This window comes from Mesoplodon bidens (assembly GCF_964165515.1).
Source record: "Mesoplodon bidens genome assembly, chromosome: 18".
Taxonomy (NCBI): domain Eukaryota; kingdom Metazoa; phylum Chordata; class Mammalia; order Artiodactyla; family Ziphiidae; genus Mesoplodon; species Mesoplodon bidens.
Window position 1 is genome coordinate 28,617,545 of NC_138175.1, and position 23,762 is coordinate 28,641,306.

Genomic DNA, 23,762 nt, shown 5'->3' on the forward strand with positions numbered 1-23,762 from the left:
GTGATTATACCAATTTCACAGGCTTGCTGGGGGAAAGGGGTTTTCATGTTTCCTTTCCCAGATCAGTGAGCCCATCAGGTCCCAGCTGAGGAAGGAGCTGACACAGGGACATCTGAAACTCCTTTATTACCCTGAGTATAACAAGTAGAACACGGTCACAGTATTAAAAAACAGAACAGGAATTAGGTGCAGGCTACCACACAGTATGTACCGGGGACACATTCCTTTGAGTCTGCAGCTAGTTACTTGGAAAAAGCCAGTTATGATTGTAAAAATTTTATTCTCTTTAATAACAATTCCACTAAAATTATACAAAGTACATTCAATACTTAAGAGTGGCAAGGGTGGGGAGAGGAGGAGAGGAAGCCAGTTTGGCCTGGAAGTATCATCAGTCGACTCCAATAAAGGAAGCCCAGCTGGGCTGGAGGAAGTTGGGGGTGTGAAGGTCCGGTTGTAGAAAATAAAAATGTGGATCAGTTTAAAAGAAAAAAAAAAAGGCCACCCACAAGGAAGCAGGGTGAGCGTGCATGTTCCTGGGGAGGGCGGGAGGCCCAGCTGGCATGCTGCTGCTGGGTGAGGGCTGGCACTCAGGCGGGCTCCGAGTTGGTGGGGGGCAGGTTTTTATGCTTGAAATACTGAACAACTTGTTGGGGCAGCTCTGCCAGCACAGCTTTTGCCAAGGTCTCTTTTGCCGCCTGCAGGGTGGGGTGGAGAGAGGAGAGAGAAAGGATCACTGGATGAAGTGGTGAGGGGCACCATGCCCAGGGAGCTGGTACAGAAGGTGTCCCTGGAGGACAAAACCAGAGCAGAGGGCCAGAGCTGTCTAAAACTAGCGTTCCTCAGCCCAGCCCAGGCCTGAAATCCCACCCTTAGCAGTGCTTTCCTTCACATTAAGTGTTACTCTTACCTGAGCACTCGAGGTGCCTAGGAGTAACGTTTCAGGATGAATCTGTCTATGGGAGGCTTTTGGGGGGAAAGAGATGGTGGAGGTGAGCTGCATGGCCTACTCATCTGGCAAACATTTCCTGAGCACCTTCTTGGCTGGTATTAAGGGGCTGTGACTGTCTGATTGACTGCTCGGCACCCAGTCACAGGCTGGGCACACCAGGAGCTCGTTCAGTGTCCATGCAGTGCCTGGGTGGCCAACACCCAGCATTTGTCCTCAGGAAGCTCACGCTCCAGAGGAAGGAACTGAACCAGCTCAGGCAAACCCAGAGGGTACTGGGCAGAGATGTGAGCACCAGTGGTTACAAATCCGAGTGGCCAGTTCTTGCTGGGATTGGCTCCCAGGACCTGAGCCACAGCACCCTGAGGCTTACAGCTGAGGCAGCTGAGGCCAGGAGGAAAGGTCAGGGACTTGCCCAAGGCTATACAGTGTGCCTCTGGTCAAATGAAAGCTAGGCCCCGGGCTGGCATCTGACAGACTGCTCCCTCTGGGGCTGCCTGCGGGCCCAGCTGCAAGGACAGCAACCAGGAAGCTAATGCCAGCCTCCTTGTAAGCAGACCTGGGTCACCTGCAGATAGGACCAGAGCCACCTCCAGGAGCAAGGGAGGCCACCGGTTCCTCCTAGAGCGGCCCTTAGTGAGAGGAGGCCATCCTAAGATGGGCCCCGTTTTCCACCTGAAGCGAGGTGGTGGGTGAGGTTTGATTTCCAGGAAAGCCCCTCACGCCTCTGGGCCTTGCTCTCATCTCTTTCTCCTGGAATGCTTTCCCCTGCATGGATGACGCCGACTTCTGATTCAGGCTTAGAGGGCAGGTCCTCCTGGAGCCCCAGTCTGGACTGGGCACTACTCCCTTGAGTTCCGTCAGCTTGCTGAAGCAAGTGCTCATGCAACTGTCATATGGCCTCACCTGGGGGCAGGGCCTCGCATGGCACCAGGCGGGTAATAGTCAACGGAGCTGAGGGTAGAGGAGCCTAGGATTGGGCAGACAATCCCAGCGCCTTCATTCTGGATGATTAACTATGGTTGCTGGGGTCCTGTAACTGCCTCCTCCCCAGCCCGGGCCCACACTCACGTTGCGGAATTCTCGAAAGGGCACGAACTGCACGATATCGCGGGCTGCCTCCTCCCCTGTGTGGGAGCGCAGCGTGCGGTTGTCCCCGTCCAGGAACTCCATGGCAGCGAAGTCGGCGTTACCCACGCCCACGATGATGATGGACATGGGCAGCTTGGAGGCCTGCACCACGGCGTGCCGCGTCTCCTCCATGTCGCTGATGACACCGTCCGTGATGATAAGGAGGATGAAGTATTGCTGCGGAGGGGGTCAACAGGCACTCAGCACAGCCCTCGGCCCCTGGCCACCCTTCCCCTCCGTCCTTTCCCAATCTCCCCAAACCCTCTGACCCCTGGGAGGAAGGTGGCTCGTCTCCCCGAGCTGTTGCCGAACCCCAGCCACCTCCCTAGGCAGCCACCTCTCAGTGCTTGGGCCCTGTAGGCCTCTCCTCCGTCACAGCTGGAAGCACAAACTGCTTTCTTCCTCCTGCCCTGTGCAATGTCAGACTCCCCAGCTTGGGGGTTTGAGAGCCCCAGACTCCAGGCCTGGCTCTGACAGTGGGTACACCGTGGGACTCTGGGCAACTGACTCAGTTCGCCGTGCCTCAGTTTCTTTGTCTGCAAAGTGGGAATCCCTGCACCTCTCAAAGAGACCACGCCGGCCATGTGGCAGCAGCTGCACCTGTGGCGGAGTGAGGCCCACGGCTGTGGAGGAGAACGCATTCTGGCTTGTGGACTCCGGGAGCAGCCTCCCCTTCTCTGCTCCACCTTCACGTGAACACCTGTGACGCTGCTCGTTCCCCATTAGTGCAGCCGACCTCAGAGACCCCTTGCAGGAGCTAAGCAGATCATCTAGGTCAGTGCTTCTGGGATTGTGGGACTCTGCTGGCAACAAGCAGACCTGGGGGCACACCCCAGCTACAGCATCAGTCACAGTGGGAAGGGTATTGGTTTTGCAGTGGTCTTTGAATTCTACAAACTGCACCCAGGAGGAACTCTCAGTTTGGTGCTCGTGTGTCCCACTTGCTAACCTTCCTTATTAAAAAAGAGAGAAAAGGCCGGAAGCTCAGAGCTCCAGGGACAGCAGTCTCTAGGTAGACTTTGATACCACTGTGCAGCCTGGTATATTTATTTTTATTACTCTCTATGGCAAGTGGTAAGTAACTTTTACCTTACAGTGGGTTATAGTTTCTTTATAAAATTATTTACATGAAAAAAATACTGAATAATTAGTGTAGGTGACTGGTGGCCATAGCATAGACTGTGGAGGTGGGGAGTGAGTGAATGAAGTTCAGGAAATCTCACTGGATGATCTGTGGGCAGAAGCCCCAGCATTCCTAGCTGCCTAAGACCTCATTTTCAACTTGGCTCTGTGCTTAGCACCCTCTGGCCCCTTTTGGGGAACTCAGTTTTCCCCATACATAAGATGAACAGAAAAGCCCTTGTTGCCCTAATGTTCTCTGTTTGGGGCTTCTGCCTTCTCTTCTGACCCTTCTGATTTTCAGGAGAGGAAATGGGGACCCAGACTAGTCAAGGTCATGGAGCTATAAAGGGCAGAACCAGGCCAGCCCCCAAGTCAGCATTTGGCCACCTTCTCACCCAGCGAAGCCGTTTCCTCCCTGGAAAACATACAGAGACCATCTAGGATGCCTTGCTCTCCTGCCTGTCCCCCAAGCACAACCTGAAAGGAATGAACCGTGTGGAGGTACGAATGCCACCATCCTAACCCCCAACCCTCGACAGCAGTAGTCCAACTCCTGAACTGTGCTTTTAAGAGACCGAAAGCTTGGCTGGGGATGGATACCTGTTGCTGTGGAGATGGCAGCCCGAATTCCTGTAGTGGAGGGCTGCTGCTGCCCGTCCCCATTCCTGGGGTTGAGGGGCACCTCATAAGCTCATCCAGACCCTTGTCCCCTCATAGCCCACCATCATCCTAGCCAGCACCCCTTCCCTAAGTGGCCCTGACTTCCATCCCACCAAAATAGTCCATGGCAGTATTTCTGGGGCACCTAGGCTGGCAGGAGGGAAGGCATTGAAAGGCCTAGCAATGAGGACAGAAAAGAATACTTGGCCTTGGGTGACAGGCCTCACCACTCGGGGTGGGACTGGTCTCCAAGCCCCCTCCAGCTCAGATGGCTGTCTCCCACTCTCCTCCCCACATGGCCCTCTTGGCTCTCCCTTCCCACCAGCCACGTGTCTGCATTAGAGACTTGGAGCACGCAGGCCGAGGCCCCCCTCACAGCCTTGGAGCCTTCTTCCCCATGGCCTGGGTTCCTGCAGAACAGTAGGCACCAACTGAAAAGGTGAGTCACGGTGATGGTGACCACACATGCTCCGTGTCATCCCCATGCTGGGATTCTCCTTTTGGAGGTTGGGGAGACAGGCTGAGAGAGGTTCAGTGACTTGCTCAAGGACTCACAGCCAGGAATGGCACAGCTGAGATTCAAGCCCAAGCCTTAACTCCAAAGTTAGGGCTCTTTCCACAATGGCAGCGGTGGCCAGTAGTAGCTGTCTCTCCAATAGTGGGGCCTGGCAGGGAGAAGCGAAGTTCTGCTGACAAGTCCTAGGCTTCATGCCCATCCCAGGCAAAAATGAGGTTGTCCAGGAGCCTCTAAGGTCTACTGCAACCCCAGGGGTCCACGATCCCATCCCCAAGACAGATCAGAGGGGAGGTGGCGGCGGGAGGGGGGGGCTGTGGAAGGGGAGAAAGAAGGGTAGAATCGGGCAGGAGGAGGTGGGAAGGGCCTCTGCTGTCCCCATGGATAGTCCTGGTCTACCCTACCCCAAGCTTTCCCACCTCCATGCCTTTCCTGGTTTACTTCCTTCTGCCTGGCGTACCCTCCCCAGCCACAGCTCCAAGACCTCTCGGAGCGTCTACTCCTCCATCCCGAGTGGATGTGAAGGCTCCCCCAAGCCCTGAGCTCTGCTTTCGCTGCCAGTGATTACCCCTTGGGGCGGGCTTCTCTGGATACTCCTCTCCCCCCACTGCCCTAAGAGCTCCTCAGGGCAGCCCCTCCCCTCACACCTCTGCATCTCATGGGCCTGGCACCCTGTGCAGGCTCCATAAACACAGCCAGTTGCTGCCAGGTCGAACCCAAACCCCAAATTTCCAACACATTTCAAGGACAGTATCTCTAGCATTTACCCAAGAGCTTCTTCAGGCTTCTAGGGCTGTAAATAGCCACTTCCCCTAATGCATTTAACATGTGATTTGATTTATAAGAAACTGATTTGACCATAACAGTTGCAGGCAGAGTCCAGGGAAGCTGCACTCACCCCTAGCTTATTTCTGAGAAGTTGGCTGCTGAGGACCTTGGGGAGTGGAGGGAAATTTCCAGGGTGCTGGCTGCTTCCCAGTTCCCCCTCCACTATGGCACCAGTTGCCTAGGTAGCCAACCAGCAATGGGCCATGGATGGGAAGGCCCAAGTCACATGGGTCAGAGCAGAGGGAAGGATGAGGCCCCACAGTAGGAGTCCCCTGGTACCACCCAAACCTCTTAATACCTTTCAGTGACTCCCCAGTGCCCTTAAGAGAAAATCCAGATTCCTTACTGGCTTCAAAGGCATCTGTGGGAGCTGGCCTACCTTCTCAACCTCATCCACCCCCACCCACCCCGCTTACATCACACTCCTTCCCTTAGTTACGCCATACACCATGCCTCCAAGCTTTCGCCTATGCTGTTCCCTCTGCCTGGGACACTCCACACATGCACACACATACACACCCTTTATGAGACTAACTCTTAAGCATCCTCCAAGTCTCAGCTTGGACATCAGTCTTCCAGGGAGCCTGCCCTGAGCCCTCTGTCTGGGTTAGATGCCACCTTCATAATCCTATAATTCCGTCATCACAGTTTTAATTGGCTGTCATTACAGCTGCTGTTCCTGGCCTGGCTCCCCACAAGACCACAGGCCCTGGAAGGGCAGAGGCCATGGCTTGCGCATCATGGTCTCCCCAGTGCTGCAGAGAAACATACGCGGTAGAGATGAGCTGCGTGAATGAATGGGAGAACACAGGCCTGCCTAGAGAGATGCTTCCACCATCTGCTCTTGATTTCCTGTGTGTGGGTGTGCATGCATGTTTGTGTGTGGGGGACAGGGAGGATGAAGCCACACAAGTGTTTCCCAAAAAGCAGCTGTATGGAAGCATCAGGTAATGCACAAATTATTTCCTTTTGCCTTAGGCCTACATGGGCTCAGCATCACCAAATGCCGGCCCAAGAGGTGTCCTAAGAACACTCATCCCCTCACGTTTATTAGGTGCTATTGTGTGCCAGGCGCTGTGCTGAGCAATTTGGATGCTGAGCTTGTTGAATCCTTGCAATGCTTCTATTAGGCAGGTACTGTTCCATCGTCCTCATTGTACAGGTGAGAAAACTGAAGTTCAGAGAGCTTAATAAGCAACCTGCTCTGGGTCACACAGGAAGTGTGGGAGCTGGGGTTTGAACCAGGTCGATGGGCCTCCAAACCTTGAGGTATCCCCACCTTCCGTGCATGGATGGACGGAGTAAAGGCAGGAGCTAGAGAATTATCTGTATCTTCTTGGACATCAGAGTAGGAGAGGCCAGTAGAGAGCCCTGGCTCACCTCCTGCAGCCCAGAGATGCTGGCCTAAAGTCACACAGCTGGGGTGGGTGACAGCGCTTCCCCAGGGTGAGGGAGCCAGGGAAGGCTGCCTCCTCAGGTTGGGAGGACCTGGTCACGACGAAAGCGGCTGGGGTACTGTGAGGATTAGGACTTGTTCACAGAAAGGGCCCAGTTCTTCCCTCTGGAGGGCCCTCAGCAGTTGTTCCCCAGAATGCAAAGACACCTTCCTGGTGGTCCCCAGGGCCCAAGCCCCTCCAGACCTAGGATCCAGCAGACACAGGCCCCTTCTCCCCAGGACCTCATCTCCTGCCCAGTCCTGCCCCTGCCTGGCAGGTGAAAGAGCCCGAGAGGAACACTGGGCTTCATTCCTGCTCCGCCCCATTTTTTTCCCTTAAACAAGAATGCAGGCCTTTCTTCCATCCTTCTGAAAGCTGGTTCAGGCAGATAAAAGTCTGGGTGGGACAATGGCCTGGCTGGCAGCAGGTATCCAAACGGTGTGCAAGCTGAGGGGCAGCCCCTCTGCCCTCTCCATCCAATTCTAGCCCAGCACCCCAGGAATTTAAAAAAGCCACTCCCAGGTCCTCCCCAGTTATTGTCCCATTCAGATGAGCTTACTTGTCCCATTTCATAAAGGAAATAGGCTCAGAGCAGGAAGGGACTTGTCTCAGGCCCTCAGCTGCCATCACCAAGGCCAGGACTAGAGCAAGTCACGCTCCCTGAAGCAGAAACGACCAGGAACCATCTTCCTTCAATCCAGCATCGTGCACTGACCTCCCTCCGGTCCATCCCTGGCATCTGCCATTCTCCCTGCCTGGGGTGCTCTTCCCAGAACTCTCTGCCACCTGTCCTTCCTCATCCTCAGGTCTCTTTGGGTGCCAGCTGTTGTGTTATCACATTTAATCCTAACACCACCTCCTTAAGGTAGGTCCTATTAGTATTCCTATGGTACAAATGAGGCTCAGAGAGGGTAAGTTTTACCCAGGTCACCCAGTGAGGGATGGGCAGGGGCTGGATTCAAACCCTGGCAGGCTGACCCCAGGACCCCCTTTCCCACAGACCCTCTGCTGCCTCCCAGACAGTCAGACCACATACTACTGTCCTGCCCTCCCCACACTGGCCCTGGTGTCCTCTTTCTCATAACCTCCCCTTCTTTTATCTTTGTCTCCATCTTCGGGAAGGCAACCTCTACCTCCTCAGTGACTGAGCAGGTGCCTCCCTCCTCTGGGCAGTCCCAATGGGACCAGGTTCCTTTCCTTCTGAGAGAGGCCCTGGCTGAGTCACCTCCTCCCAGCTCCTCGCACAGTGCACAGCACACGACAGGGGCCAACTTAAATCCATCCGTTCCCAGAACACGAGCCACAGCATAGGCCACCAAGTAGATGACGGACAACACACAGACACAGCCTGGCCCTGTGGGGCTGAGAGGCCAACCAGGGAGACACCCAGTAGACAGAAACGCAGAGTATGTGAAGGAGATGTTGCCACCGTCATCAGAGTCCAGACAGGAATAAACAGAGAAGGCAGGGGATACGTTTCAGGTGGGTAGGCAAGGAAGGCTGCAGGGAGGTGGCGTTTGAGGGACACTGAGGGATGGGACAGAGCAAGCCAGGGAGAGGGGAGAAGAACCTCCAAGCAGAAGAGATGGCAGGACAAAGGATCTGTTGGGAGACAAGCTTGGTGTCTTTGAGGGATAGGAACAAGGTCAGTGGTGGAATGGTCACAAGTAAAGGAAGGGGTGTGGGGTTGCGGGGAGGAGAGGCCAGGAGGGGGTAGGATCTGACGTGCGCGGTTAAAGGACCCTCTAGCAGGAGCATGGATAGGAGGGGTGAGGGGCGGCCGTAGTGTCCAGTGAGATGACAGTGGCCATGGCAATGGGGAAGCAGGCGAGTTGAGGATAGTATTTTGGAGGCAGAGGGAAAAGGACAGTCAGGAAAGGACTTCAGCACTTGTGCAGCATCCCTTTCCTTCCAGGGGAGGAGGAAGCCCAGACAGGGGCAGAGGCTGTGGCGGTGGCTCGGGGGCCTGGTCAGGTGGGAGTCGGACTCACGTCCCAGCCCGGGCTCCACTACCCTAGGGCCAGGTGCCGGGTTCCCAGACTTGGCTCAGCTCCTCACGGCAGTAGCCCTGGGGCAGGGGCTGGTGGACGGTGGGCAAGGTGACCCTTGGTGACTCCAGCACTGCGCCTGGAGCTGGGTGCAGGGAGAGGACCTGGGATGAAGCTGCCCAGGATGGCCGTTTGCCATGTATTCCAGATGCCACACAGCAGCCCTGGCAGCCTCGTCACTGAGTGCCGGACCCAGGCCAGACGGTTCCAAACCCTTCAGCATGAGGTGGCAGCTGCTCTAATGGGAACTAGGTGGCCCAGAGGGTCAGCCTGAGGGCTGCAGGGACTACAGTCTCCGGGTTTCCCTCTGCCTGGAGGGACTTCCCATTAATCACAGCCCCTATTTCCTACTAAGCGCTGAACGAACGGAATTGCTGTCTGTCCTGGAGTCTGTGCTCCAGGAATCCAGAACCAGTCAAGTTGAGCTACTTCCAACCCCCTTCCCATCCCTGCTGGTAAACTAAGGTGGAGAGGCCGGGGCTCACCTAGGAGTTTAGAACAAGGGGAGGCAGAACAACATCCAGCTCGCCAGCCAGCCCCATGGGTGGGTAGGGTAGGAAGGACAGATCTCCATCTGGCAGGGAAGGCCCAGCCTGTGCCAGCCCTATCGTGCACATCCATGCCAGTGATCACCTACTCACCGTGGCTGTCTGCTGCTGCGTGGCTTGGGCCGCAAACCGGGCCACGTGGTTGACGATAGGAGAGAAATTGGTGGGACCGTAGAAGCGGATGTGGGGCAGGCAAGCCGAATATGCCTGGGCGATGCCATCCACGCCTGCCTCGGGGAGAAGACTCTGGATCAGCCAGGTCCTCCCTGACCCTGCACCCACTCATCCCAATTGCTGCCCACCCCAAATGCCCCTGCCATGGCCAGTTTGGGCCCTGTGGTACTGGAAGCTCCAGAGGGCAGGGCCAGAGTGGTGTAAAGTAAAGAGCCCTGAACGTGGAGTCTGACCCGAGTTCCCATTCCTACCTTTACCACTTCTTAGCTGTGGGACCTGGGGAAAGTTATTTAAGCCTGTTTCCTTGTCTGTCAAGGAGACTAGTAATCTACACTCTTGGGAAGCTGGCAGGAGGGTGTCCAGCAGGCTCCTCCCAGAGAAGGGGCGGGCAGAACCTGCGGTGACACTTTGGGGTCGCAGGGAGCCACCTGGAGGTCCATTCTGGACACGCTGTGGCTTCTCAGGGTTGCTGGGGAAACTGAGATGCTTGTACAGCTGCAGACAGTAGGTGTTCTGTAAATAGCCACCGGTACGAGGCTCTGCTGTCCTGCCCAGAAGGCCTCTGGCCAGAGATGAGGTTGACCAGTCTGAACTTGGATAAAACATCTCGGCAGACCTGCTCCAAACCAGACAGGCCCCAGTAGGAGGACAGGGCCACGATTTCAGCCAACAGAGGCCCATGGCTTCTGAGTCACAGCATCGTCCCCATCGTGGTGACTTGATGCATTTCCCTTCCAGGTACAAACCTGACCCAGCTTCAGGGATTCCCAGGGAAGGTAGATGCTACACCCAAGGCAAGTCCTAGGCTGAAAGCTCCCATGGTGTCAGGAACTACCCTCTTCCATACCCACCTGGGAGCCCCTTCTCTTTCACTGTTTCTTAACTGACTCTGGGAGGCTCAGAAATCCTCTTAGGCCTGGGGCAGGGAGAGCACAGGCACCACTTCTGCTGCCTGCCCCTCCCTCTTGCCCAGCACCCCCGCCCAGGCCATGCTCAATCCTTAGGGGCCAAGGCTCCCTGTGGAAGGTGGGGAGAACAGGGTGGGGCAGGACAAGAATGGGCCCTCCCAGTGAGGGCAGAGGGGAGGTGAGAGGCAGGTGTGTAATTTGCTGCTCTCACCCCCTCCTGGCCTACACAGGGCTTTCTGTCAACACTTCCCTTAATTCTCACCTGACCACCCAGTGAGGTGAGCTACCCTGCTATCACACCTCCTTGAGGCAGGTGAGGAGGCAGAGGCCCAGTGGGGTGCAGTGATCTCTCCAAGGTCACACAGCCAGAAAAGGGCAGCAGCTGGCCTTGAATCCAGGGCCACCTGACTCCAAATTCCAGCTTCTCCCCATCTGCCACACTGAGCAAGTGCGAGGGGAGGGGAGAGGAAAGAACAGAAACCCGTACTCTCTCCCCCGCGTCTGCCCAGGGAGATGGCCAGGCCTGGTGTAAACCCAGGGGAGATGCAGGTGGGCTTGACACTCACCTGAGCAGAAGGGGTTGGTGGGGTTAAAGTTGATGGCAAACTCATGGGAGACCTGAAATGCAGAGAAAATGCTGAGCTGAAAGCCTCCTGGCCTAAACCTGGGCCCAGGCCCACCTGCTGCCAGGCAAGGCTCCCTCTGAGGGAACCTGGCTCTTTGCCACCCTGACCCCAGGTCAAGGCTACTGATACCCCTGCATCTGCTTTCACCTCCACTGCTAGGTCTGACCCACAGGCCCAACCACCCTCACTTTGTAACAGAAGAAACAGAACCTTCCACACCATCCCAATCTCTTCCGAGGGGTCAGGGCTGTCTATGCCTCCTCGCCCCACTATAAGAGTCCCTAGGGACTTCCCTGGTGGCACGGTGGTTAAGAATCCACCTGCCAATGCAGGGGGACTCGGGTTCAAGCCCTGGTCCGGGAAGATCCCACATGCTGCGGAGCAACTAAGCCCCTGAGCCACAACTACTGAGCCTGCGCTCTAGAGCCCGAGAGTCACAACTACTGAGCCCACGTGCCACAACTACTGAAGCCCGCGCGCCTAGAGCTCAACAAGAGAAGCCACTGCAATGAGAAGCATGCACACTGCAATAAAGAGTAGTCCCCCGCTCACCGCAACTAGAGAAAGCCCGCAGGCAGCAATGAAGACCCAAAGCAGCCAGGGGTGGGGGCGGGGGTGAGTGGGAAGAGTCCCTGAGTAGGGTGGAGATGCACCTGAGGGTGGCAGGTTCAAGGAGCAGTTGGAATGTCACCTGCTTTCACTGTGGTGGGGCTATAATGAGAGTTCCACTTCGGGCCTTGAGTGCTTTCCCCCATCCTACTAATAAGCACGAGTGCTTGGAAGGGAGCCCACCTTATGCCAGCGAGCCAAACTGGGGCTTAGCTGACAACCCCCTTAAAGCTGGACTGGGGGATCAGGAAGCATAATGGGGCCAGAAGGGCAGGGAATAGAGAGCCATATCCCAGTTCCTGCAGACCCAGCCCCTAGCCCGGGGGCATCATCAGAGGCTGACCCTGCACACTCCCGGGTGCTGCTAGCCCACAGAGGGACTGATAACTAGACCCCATTCAGGACTGTGGGTCAGACTTCGGTGGCTGCAGAACCCAGGGCCTCAGGAGAAGCCAGACCTCAGATGGGAAGACGACCCTCCCTCCCTCCCCTGCTGCCTCCCTCAAAACCCCCACTCGGCCCCTTCCCTGTGAACCGTGTGCCACAGTCCACGTTCAGGGCTTTGCTAACATCCCCTCACTCCTTCCTTGCAACAATCCAACAGAGGAAGGCCTGGTATTACTCCCTTTTTCTGATGTGAAACTGAGACAGAGAATGGACCAGAATGTTCCCATATTTACTGAAGGGGAGAGTTGGGACTAGAACTGAAATTAGGCTGCCTCCTGAGCTCACAATCCATAAACCCACTAACCCGAGAAGGTGTTCCTCTCCTGAGGAGTTTAAATGGGAGGGTGAAGAGATGCCCAGGGGGAAGGGACCCCCACCCCCAGAGGCTGGAGGAGCACTCCAGTCCAGGCACAGATGATCCCAGGCAGACGCTTTAGCTCCGAGACACTGCAGGGGCGTGCTGGGAGGCCCTACCAAGCCTGACATCCGCATTTTACAAGTAAACGGACTGAGGCCCAGAGAGGGGAAGCCAGGTGCCGAGGCCACACAGAACAGACCTGAGGCCCAGGCCCCTCAAGCCTGGTAAAGGGGTTGGGCCGCTGACCTTGGGGAGCCCTCCTGGGCCAAGATGGGAAGGACTCAGCAGAGAAATTCACCCCAGCACTGCCTTGTGCCTGGCAGCCTGAGGAGAAGATCCCTACCTGTTCAGGGGAATGGACTTTTCTGTTCTTTGCTCCCTCAGCCCTGAGTGCTTGACATGGAGCAATTCCCCTGATGCCCTTCTTGGGCCCTGTTCCTGCCCAGGGGCCCTCTTCACCCTGTCCCCGGCCCGGGCTCCAGGTGTGGGGGCTGGAGGTCCTTGTTGCCATGGAAACTTCATGAGCCTCTATAGTGACTAAGAGGGGGGGCCTGTACAGAGGGGGCTGAGAGAGGAAAACGGTTGCCAGGGAAACAGGCCTCCCTTGGGCCAACGACTTCCTGCAAAATCAGATTTTAGGAGATTTTACAGACCAAGGGGGAAAAGCCACCTCCTGATAGGGATGGATTAATATTCTGTTTTCTCGGCCACCCAAATTCTTCCTTCTCCATTTTTTTCCTCTATTAAGGGGAGAGTGGGGCCTGGTGGTCGAGTGGGTGGGGCTGTAGCAGGTTACCCATCTACCCTGGAGGCCTCCCAAGTCATCTACTCTACCCAGCAGCTCCATTTCACAGGTGGAAAAACTGAGGTTCAGAGGGGGCCAAGGAATGCCCAGGTCACATGAGTGAGCCACAGCAGAGCCGGGACCAGATCTGGGGGACAAGAGTTCATGTTGTCTGTAGCAGCCCAGCCCCCTCCCACACTTGCTGCCCTAGTTTGCCTGAGAAATGCCAGCAAACACGACAAGCTTCCTGGAGGCCACCCCAAGCCGATTAGGGGCCCCTGGGGACTGGCCAGCCACAGGTCTTTGCCCTGGGACTCCCTGCTGCCTTCTGACGATCAATGGTCCCGTTCACCCCACCTGGCCAGGCCCAGCCCATGGTCTTGAGTTACTTAAGAGGCTGTTCCCTCTGGTTTTGGCAGGGCAGTGGATGGTGGCATGGAGGGAGTCGAAGGGATCTCAGAGTGACCATCATCTCTGAGCCTCAGTTTTCCCATCTATAAAGTGGGGAGAGTTATAAACTGTGCTCCTCTCCACCCCAGACCTTGGTCAGGCCTGTCCTTCAGCCTGATCCCTCTCTTCATCTGACTAACTCTGGCTAATTTTGAAAGGCCGTTGTTTCCTGAGTCCCTCAGCCACTACCCAGGTCAGGGGTCCTCTTGGGGCTCACCTGGACCAGGCCCAGGGAGGGACTGAGGTCCTGAGGGCAGGCAGCCGAGTGGCACGCTCCCTCTAACTTCCCACACTCAGAGAACCAACACCTCTGTCTGCTCAGGCCACTGGGCCCCAAATTTACTGTCAACAATCACGTACTGCATGCCTGGAGCCAGACACAGCAAGGAGGAGACCAAGTGCCCTCCCTGAGACAATGAGCAAATCAACACATACAGAGTGACCACAAAGTTCCGGGGCAGGGAGGAGGGGCCCCACGTGTGCACGCTCAAGGCAGTCCTAGAGGAAATGATCTCTCGGCTAAGCAGCAGCAATGGGAAGTCAGTAAAGGGGTAAAAGGCCAGGGGAAGACCACATGCAAAGACCCTGAGGTAGGAACGAACAGAAGAAGGTTCATGTGGCACAGTAAGGTGAGTTAGAATGAGAGGGAAGGTAAGGGGCTGGGAGGGGCCAGGTCTGGCTAGCTCCAGCAGCAGGGGGAGGTGGGATAGAGCATCTGCCCTTTCCAAGCCTCGTTCCAGCATCCCTCCTGGCACCACCGGGCACTCCAGCCTGGCCAAGCCCCAGCCTCCCCAGAATTGCCCTGTGACATTTCCAAGGAGGCTTTTGCACAAGAAAACATCTCATTCAGCCAGAGTTCTTTGAAAGCTGGCTGGTGTCCTAGCAACAAGATAGTGCTGGGCCTGGCTGCACCAGCCCGCCCTGCCCCCAGTGGCATCACCGTATCTGCCCAGAGGCCCAGCTGTGGTCCCACAGGGTCCTGCCCCCTACCATACAATAGCCAGCAGGCCACAGAGCCACTCCCCGAAATTCTAGGTGAAAACTGCCCTCCCCGGAGAGGATGTGAGGGGAACGCTCACTCTGGAAACAGCATGTGGTACAGCGGGGCAGACGAGGGGCCACTGGCTGAGACATACATGTAGATTTAGGAGTCCTCTATGCCCACAGCCGCAGGCTTCTCATCAGAAGGTTAGCACATTCTGAGAACAGACATGAGAGTCCACCTGCCCAGTTGGAATTCAGGCTCCCTGTTTTGAACGTAACCTTGGACAAGTCATTGAGCCTCTGTTTTTTCACCTGTAATGGACATTGCCCCGTCTCTCCATCCCTCCATCTTGCCAACCATCACCCCAGCCAGTCCCCACTCAGCAGCCAGAGTGAGCCTTCAAAAATGCCAATAACACCTCAGGTAGACCCACCCATTGCTTGCTGCACGGCTGGCTCCCCACCTCTCCAGCCACATCTCTCCCCACCCTGCCCATCTTTCATGGAGAGTTCATCACGCCCACCTTTCAGTTCCTCCAACCACCCTGCTCCCTCTGCCTCCCAGACTTTGCACAGGCTATTCTCTCTGCCCTGAACACTCTACCTGCCACGTCACCACCTCAAGTCACTCTGCAAACTCCTACTCTCCTTTCCCCTCTTGGCTTAGACCTGACCTCCTCCAGGAAGCCTTCCTGATACCCCCAGGCCAGGTTGGGGCCCTCCTCTAGGGACTGCTGCCCCGTTCAGCACTGATGACACTGCCTGTCTTTAGGGCTGCCAGACAGAATAGAGGATGCCCAGTTAAATTTGAATTTCAGATAAACAATGGATAATTTTTTAGTATAAATATGTCCCAGGCAATATTTAGGACATACTTAAACAACTTGTTTATATGAAATTCAAACTTAACTGGGTATCCTATATTTTTATTTCCTAAATCTAGCATCTTCCCTACCTGACTGGGGTACCAGGGGACAGATATCGTAACTTATTCCTTGTTCTAGCCCCACTGCCTGCATGAGGTTCAAGCTGAGAAATGTGTGTAGGTTTGGGGTAAACGCAGAGAAGGCAGGGCAGCTGGGCCATAGCCCAACCTTTCCAAAGCAGATCCCAGAGAGGCTATACATGCAAATCCCATCTCAGTCAAAAGGAAAACAGTCTGGCTTCACTTACCTTCCAGTCTGGGGGTAACTGCGCCCCAAAGCCCAGAGCTGGAAACATCTTATCACTAATCAGAGAAAGGAGAAAAAAATACTGTGAGACAACCAGACAGGGGCCTCATCTACCCACGCTCACCCTCCCAACCCCCTACCCAGGGCTGGGCCCACTCTGCCTTGCATACCTCCACGGACAAAAAGAAAAAGCTCACCACCTCTAGAAAAAGCTCTGTTTGAATGATCTATTGAGCCCAAACCCACTTCTGGGTATCTGGTGAATAAGAGGCTTGACCCCCATCTACACCTATGGCAGACATTGCTAATCAACCACAGCACTCCTAACCACGGGCCTGAGTACAGCTTCTAGATCCTTCTCAAACGGGGACCTTGGCAATCACTAAACCACAGTCATGATGCAAGTGAAATGTACTGGCTGTTTCTTGACGTCCCTTTTATGGCTGGGAAAAATTCTAAAATGAGAACACTGGCTTGGCATTCAAGACCCTTCATCATCTAGCCCAAGAGCCTAGTCTCATTTTCTACCTGCCCTCCCTCATTCCCCAGTCCCCCAGCCCTGGCCACTGGCTACTCACTGTTCCCCAAACACACAGGGCATCTTCACGCTCCAACTTCAATCCTATTGCACCCCTTCTTGAACTACCTTTCCCAATCTGTTCCCTGTGGCAAACTCCTACTCATCCTCTAAGGCCCAATTCAAATGGCCCATTCTCTGTGGGTTTCCCTGAGACCCCAGGATGCCTCTCTCTTTGGTGCTCCCACAGCTCCTGCCTCACATGTAAACCGGTCTCTTGGAACCCCAGTGATTTCTTCCCTATCTTCCTCCTCGAATGGGGTCTCCCTGAGGGCAGGGACTGTATCTCATTTGTTCATTCATTCAACATGTATTTACTGAAGAATCCTCTGGCTGCTGTGTGGAGGACAAACTGTCAGGGACTAGGGCAGAAGCAGGAAGACCAGTGAGAAGGTTACTGAATCGCTCTGGTCAGGAGGTGATGGTGGCTCAAACAGGCTGGTAGCAGTAGGGGTGGGAGAAGAGGCTGGATTCAAGCATATTTTGAAAGGATTTCCTGAAGGAATGATGGGGGAGATGAGGGAAAGAAAGGAAGTGAAGGGTTTCAGTGAGTGGTAGTGCCTCTCCCTGAGATGGGGAAGAGGGTAAGAGGGGTAGGGGTGGAGCAAGTGTCCAGTAACGCCTGAATGCCCATGAGAAGGCTCAGCAAAGGGGCTGAGTGGGTAGCTGGATACAAGGGTCTCTGGAGCAGCAACAGCAGGCTTCTCCACCCAACCATGCAGGTGGGGACTTCCACCTCCCCTGCTCTGCATGCCATACCTCTCTTAATGTGGCCTGGGGTCACAGCCACCCCTTAGGCCCTGAGCCCCCTGGGAGTCAGAAGCTGCACCTTAGGCTGCCTCTCTCAAGGAGGCCGAAGTGCACACAGGATTCCTGAGCCTGCTCTTGTTCCTACCAAATTTGTGGGACCTGCTCCTTTCTCCCCTGCTCCCCATGGGTCCTCCTGGTCATTCCACACTCTGACCTGGAGGTCCGAACAAGCACCATCTGTGAGAATGACATCACAACCCTCAAGTGACTTCTGGATCCTCCAAGGCCCTCTTGACTTTGCATCTGGCCCATCCTGTTGGTGGCCACACCCTCTACACAGCTTTCCCTGACTCTCCACTGTCCCCACCCCACCCAAAGATCTCCAGGAAGCATGGTCGGAGGAGCTGGCTGCTCCTCTGAAGTTCCCAACAGGAGTGAGACTGTTAGGCCATTAGGTGGCAGGTACAGGAATCAAGATGTCTGGGTTCCAGTTCCTTGATCTGGGTGACTGGATAAATTCTCTATCTACATCCTAGGCCCATTTTCCCCCAGCTCTAACAGTGGAGGTTGCAGCAATAGCAAACAGATTTCATTTTCTATCCTGACTCATTTTCTTACTCAGTGTACCGTGTGGAGAAGGATCTCAGTATGGATCTGGGCTCAGTAGGTCAGAGATCAGCAGTTGATTAGCAATGTCTGCCACAGGTATAGGAAGGGATGGTAACTGCATGCATGTCCTATGCTACTCATTCCTAGGTTTGATGATCTCTGGGTCCCTTCTAGCTTTGAAAAGCTGAACTTCCCAGGATGGATGGAGCCCAAGCTGACTAGTCAGAGTCCCTCCCCAAGCTTACCTGTCATAGTCCTGAATGATCTGCCCAACAGCCCAGATGGCTGACAAATATTCATTGGTGCCCATGGGGTTGATATAGTGCAAAGAGGAAGGGTCGAGGGGATTTCCATTGGAGGCTGTGAAGTCTATCCCAACCTGCAGAGTGGGGGAAAAGGCCACCCAGTGTGGCCAGAGACTCCAGCTCCCTACCTCACCTCCAGGGAACAGACAGGCTGATGGGACACAGGAAGCCCACTTCATCTCCCAGCCCTGACCCACCCTTCCAAAAGATGGTCCAAAACCTGGAAACTGTCTGACTGTATTACTCCTCTGGCTCTAATGCCATCTGTGGCTCCCTATTGCCCAAACATAAAGTCTATTGCCCAGATGTGATACAAAGCCAACTTACAGCCCCCAATTCCTTTTCCCCCCTCACTGTCCCAACCCACACACTCATCTCCTCCCATTTCCAGGCCTTTTTTCATGAGTTTCCCTCTACCTGAAGAGCCAGGCCACCTCGTCTCCCTATCTAATTCTCCTCCAATTTGCAGGCCCAATTCAGGTGCCACTGCCCCACTGAAGCCTTCCCAGACACCTCGCCCCTGCACCAAGCCATCTCCTCATCACCCCTCAGACCAACAAGGGGCACCAGGACCTGGGGCTGCCTGGTAGGGCAGTGCCTGCCTTCCCAGTCAGACTGGATGATCACTGCAGGTAAGACACATGGCCCTGGAACCAGGCACAGGGCTGGGCACAGAGCACCAGGTGGGTGCCCCACAGGGAGCTGGAGCTGGCGGGTGGGCAGGGTACTGGGCTCCACCTGCTCTCTCAGCCCCGAGGGAATTCCAGCACAGAGGGGCGGGCAAGACTGCCCAGCTGGGGAGGACTAGGAGAGGGACCCAGGGCATGAGATGGCCACCTGAGAACTCAGTTAGGATCAGTCAGGGACCCCTGCAAGGGCACGGCCTGGAGTCTGGCACACAGGAGGTGCTTGGTATCATTTGCTGAGTGAACACATGCACGCAGGAGGAACAACAGGGCCCGGCCACTCTGCAGGGGAGGGGGGGCTGTGGTGACCAGTGGGGTTACAGGTCAACAAGGCCAATCCCCTGCGCCTTATAGTCCTGCAGATGACTTCCAGCCCCCATGGGATCAGAAGCAGTGATAGAGAGCACGGAGGCTAGGTGGGAGGTGAGCAGAGTATGGGACCCTGGCAGGAGTTCTCCTCTGGGCTTGAGGCCTCCCTTCGGGTGAGGAACGGGAGAAGTCTATGGGGCATACACTCCAGGCCACCGGCAGAGTGGCCACCAGCAGATTCATTCTTCCAATGAGCATATACTGAGCAGGTGCTATGTGCCAGGCACTGAGTGATACACCGAGGGTGGAGGGGAAAAAAAAACAAAACAGTGGCCCCGCACTCAGGACACTCACAGTCACTAGTCGCTAGTGGGACAGGGACAAGTGAGAAATACTTAAGAAAATTCAGAGTGGCAAGTGCCCTGAAGATAATAAAACAGGAGAAGTGACAAGAGGAACAGGAGGCAACTGGGGGAGGTGACCTCTGTGTCACAGCCTGCAGGATGGCAGGGCAGCAGCCAAGAGAAGGTTCTGGGGAAGAGCATTCCAGGCAGTGGGAACAGCAAATGCAAAGCCCCGAGACAGAGTAGAGCTTAGCGTGTTGGGGGAGGATCAGTGTGGATGGAGCTGAGTGAGCAAGGATGAGGGCACAGCAGATGAGGCAGGAAGGGAAGTGGGGAGGAATTTGGCTTTTTTTCCTTCTGAGGAAGTGTAACCAGTGACATTCTGAGGGCTGGGCAGCCAGGCCCTGAACTGAAGCTAAGCCCTGACTCAGGCCCATCCACCTATACCCTCTCCTCTGGGCCAGACACACCCCTTGCCCTGGGGAGGATCATTCCTGAAGTTTATCCCAAGTCCCTCCTGCTGCAATCATGGCCCAAGCCCTTAGGGAGGATCCTCACTGGGGTGAGGTGGGATGGGGGAGAGCCTTACAGTGAACATGAGCTGGCAGCCTCCCAGGATGTAGTCCAGGAAGGAGTAGTCCCGGTTTATCTGGAAGGAATCAGAGGGGTGAGTGGGCCCCTGCCCTGTACCTGAGGGCTCGCCTTCACTTGGCCACACTCCACAGGTGACCTTTGGGGAGTTGTTGCTCTGTGTCCTGACAGGGGTCAAGGAGGCGGAAAAAGGCAGATGGACCTGATCTGATTACAACAAAACCCAAATCCCTCTATAAAAGCACTCAGAGCAACAGTTACCAATAGGTGGGACGCACGCACGCATGCACGCTGAGTCCAGGCAGTGTCCCAGGGCCCAGTGTAGCCCTTACCAACCTCGACTTTGAACAGAGAGAGGCCAGGCCTCTGGCTCAAGGCCTTCTGCTATAAACTAATAATTAATAAAGCTGCTAAAACATTGTTTGTTTGGATGGTCTCTGCCTCCTTTTGGCAAAGAATACTGGCCTTCCAATTTTGGTGGCGTTAGAAAGGTTCCTTTCAAAATAAATGTATTTAAGTAAAAAAAGACACCAAAATGGGGGGAGGAGGGGCTGAATACAAAACATAACAAGGCAGGTGGAAAAAATCATGAAGAGGGATGTGAATGACCCAAGTTTCAGAAACAAGGACCCGAAATCATGATGCTGCAACCTGCCAGCTTAACTTCTACAGGGCACTGCTACGTTGTGACCTCACTGAATGGTCATGTAAATCCTAGTCTCCAGACAAGGAAACTGAGGCCTGGGGTCGGCCAGCTGGTAGAGAGAGTGTCAGGACTTGGAACCTTCAGGCCCAGCATCCAGGGTTCTTGCTGCTCTGGCCTGGGCTGCCTTCCTCAACGTCCTACCCGATTCCAGCAGATACGTGGCCACCAGATATCCAGGGGGGCCTGGCCCCTGACCTCAGCCTGGCCACTGCCGGTGCAAACTTCATTGTCTTTGTGGACTTCAGTGGCCCCAGTTACACCACGGTCCTGTAACCTCAGCCCTCACTAATGTCACTGCCAGAGGACAGGGCACCCTGGCCTGATATCCTCTGCCCCTCTGATGCTGAACATGCAACGGGCAAGCCTGGGAAGCAGTAACTCCCTACAGTTACGCTCCAACAAGGAGACCCTGGAAGGTCATCACATGCCCTCCTTGACTTCCACAAAGGAATGTGATATGAGACTAACACTTTACATGCTTTACCTGGTTAACCTTCCCATTCTATAGATGAGGAGACTGAGGCCCAGAGAGGTTAAGCTCGGGTCATAGAGCCAGGACATGGCAGAACCAGGATTTGAACCCAGGCCTTGCTGGCTCCAAACCCAACGCTCTGTCTCTTCTGCAGTGATATACCTTCTGTGTGGCCCCACACCGGGACTGTGCCCCATGCCCACCCACGCTGGCTCACCTTGCAGGAACGCAGGATAATGACGCCCGAGTTTTTATAGTTCTTCTTCTTCTTCTGCTTCTTGGGGTTGATACACTCAAACTCCCGCTGGGCAACATAGGAGAAAGAGGAGCTCAGCTTGGTGCTTCTGTGGGGACTGACCCTCCCCTGGGCCCCAGAATCTACTCCACAGCATTGACCAAGGGGCAGCATGCCTCCTCCAGGAAGCCCCCCCAGAAATGGTTCCTGCCACCTTGGGCTCATGCCAAGCTATATCTGCCCAAGGTCAGAAGATGTGCATCTGCCCTCCATCCCCAGACAACTCATCCAAGTCATGTCCACTCATGCACCCAGAACTGTCGCCCAGAGCCTGACTTCTCAGAGTTAAATAGACAGCTCCCGAGTACTCACTATGCTCTAGGTACTTTACCTGTTTAATCTCATTTAATTCCCACTCTACTCTTCTGCCTCCACTTGACAGATGGGGAAACTGAGGCTCAGAGAGATTAAATGTCTTGCTCAAGGTCATAAGGCAGAGAGGTGGGATCTGATCCCCAATCTGCCTGATTCAAAAACCTGTGCCCCTTCCCCATCCCCTGCCGAGGTCCTGGGGTCACACACATGTGCACATCTTACCGGGATGCCGTCACGAGCCTCACACATCTGTGACACCGAGGTCTGGAACTCACCGATGAAGTCATGGCCCCCGTCGTTGTCATAGTCATAGCACATAACCTGGAGTGGGTCCAGCGAGGTCACCCCAGAGCTGCCCCACAGGAGGCACTCGCCAGCTCCTCTCAGCTCCCTGAGCAAATCCCATGCCTTTTTTGGGGGGTGGTGCCTCCCTCTCCCGCCAGGATCTGACTAGGTGGCTTGGGATGATGCTGGTAGCTCCTGAACTGCCTCCTGCAGGAAGCCTTCCATGATTGCCGGGAAAAGGAGAAAGGGTGCCTGCTCTAGTAATGAAGGCCATTCCCTCTGGAGCAGGAAGCTGCACACCTCACAGACCTGACACTGGGCTGCTAATCTATCTTGGGTTGTGGCCCACCTGGCCTCATGGGCCACGGTCTGGAGTCCTCCCTAGACTGGTATTTTCTTCCTGAGATGGGCACAGAAAGTCCCAGCTTGATATGCTCTTTAACTTAGCTGCCATGACACTCCTGGAAGGAAGGCAGGAATTGTTGTACCCATTGTACTGATGGGTAAACTGAGGCTCTGAGTGGGAAGCACTTGCCCAAAGTCTCACAGTGGCAGTAGTAGACCCAGAACTAGAACCCAAGTTTCCTGGTGCCCTGCCTGGGGATCCCTACATGGTCTCGGGGCCTCGCCCCACCTCGTTTGCTCTCAGACATGGCCCCTGAGGACTTAGGGCTGTAGAGACTAGTAATCATCACCTTCATCAAAGCAACAACACTTGGTTGTTTCCAAGTGTTTCATTATCCTAGCTAGCAGCACACAGCCCTCTGGGAAAAAAAGAGCAGTCACTCTGTTCCCATTTTAGACAAGGGAATCACAGAGATGAGGACCCTGCCCAGATCACTCAGAGGGTCAGGCAGACCTGGGATAAGGACTCCTGCCCCTCCCCCCACAAGGGTTCTTTTTCCAGAGCTTTGCCAAGGCACCCCCAGGAAGCCTCAGGTAACCAGGATGCCGGAGCTGGTAGGGCGGGCAGCAGAGTTCCCATAGCCCCCCTCACCTGAATGGGCTTCTCCATGTCCCCATCACACAGGGACACCAATGGCACAGTGAATGGCTTCCACACGGGGTCCAGAGTGTACTTGATCACCTGCAGGACAGTGAGGGGCAAGGGTGAACTCAGGCCCAGGGCCGGTACAGCTCTGGGGTTGGGCCAGCCCAATGGGACAGGGAGTGGCAAGGTGGAGAGACCCACAGCCATGCCTCTGGGGATGGAAGTGAGCACCCCTGTGATGGGGAGGGAACAAGTCCTTTAGGGGCCAGTTTGGGTTTTCCTGTGTACCGCAGGACTGTGACTGCCTAGCCCCGTCCTGAGCTGTCGGGTGTGGCCGGACTACAGACCCACTGGCTCAGAGACCCCTGGAGCCCCACACACCCACCTCAGTCCTGTGGACCAGCATCCACTTGCCATCACCTCCTGGTTTATAAAACTCGAGAAACGGGTCTGACTTCCCAAAGAGGTCCTGGAGGAAGTGGGAGAATGAGGGGGAGGAAGGCATAACTCCACCAGATTCAGATGGGGTGGGGGTGTGGCCCTGCTGCCTCCCACACCTGGCGTCAGGAGTGAGGGCTGTGGGCAGAGCCAGCCTGGCCCCTCTCTCCTCAGCCTCTGCAGGGCTCAGCAGACGCCCAGGGCAGTTGCAGCCCCCTGGGACCAAGCAGCAGCCCCAGGAGAAACTGCCCCATCCTGGGGTTACCAGAGCTTGGGCTCAGAGACCCTAAGACCTGGAGCCTGTAGAAGTTACAATTCCAGCATCTTCAGTGGGGCAGGTCAAG

The 23,762-nt window shown here is 55.4% G+C and overlaps 1 protein-coding gene across 2 annotated transcripts in view; it reads right to left on the reverse strand.

The window, feature by feature from the left end:
• Nucleotides 1-260: 260 nt before the first annotated feature.
• Nucleotides 261-23,762, reverse strand: part of CPNE2 (copine 2) — a 54,540-nt gene continuing 31,038 nt past the window's right edge. The window contains exons 6-16 of one of the 2 annotated variants that reach the window (XM_081216456.1): nucleotides 23,366-23,449; nucleotides 22,987-23,076; nucleotides 21,927-22,025; nucleotides 21,312-21,398; nucleotides 19,915-19,974; nucleotides 17,927-18,060; nucleotides 15,747-15,801; nucleotides 10,882-10,933; nucleotides 9,327-9,460; nucleotides 2,018-2,254; nucleotides 261-695 (exon numbers count right to left, since the gene is read on the reverse strand). In XM_081216456.1, the coding sequence (XP_081072582.1) occupies nucleotides 588-695; nucleotides 2,018-2,254; nucleotides 9,327-9,460; nucleotides 10,882-10,933; nucleotides 15,747-15,801; nucleotides 17,927-18,060; nucleotides 19,915-19,974; nucleotides 21,312-21,398; nucleotides 21,927-22,025; nucleotides 22,987-23,076; nucleotides 23,366-23,449 (1,140 nt within the window). In that variant the 3' untranslated portion in view covers nucleotides 261-587. The remainder of the gene's footprint in view (nucleotides 696-2,017; nucleotides 2,255-9,326; nucleotides 9,461-10,881; nucleotides 10,934-15,746; nucleotides 15,802-17,926; nucleotides 18,061-19,914; nucleotides 19,975-21,311; nucleotides 21,399-21,926; nucleotides 22,026-22,986; nucleotides 23,077-23,365; nucleotides 23,450-23,762) is intronic. The other variant, XM_081216457.1, reaches the window with a different exon arrangement.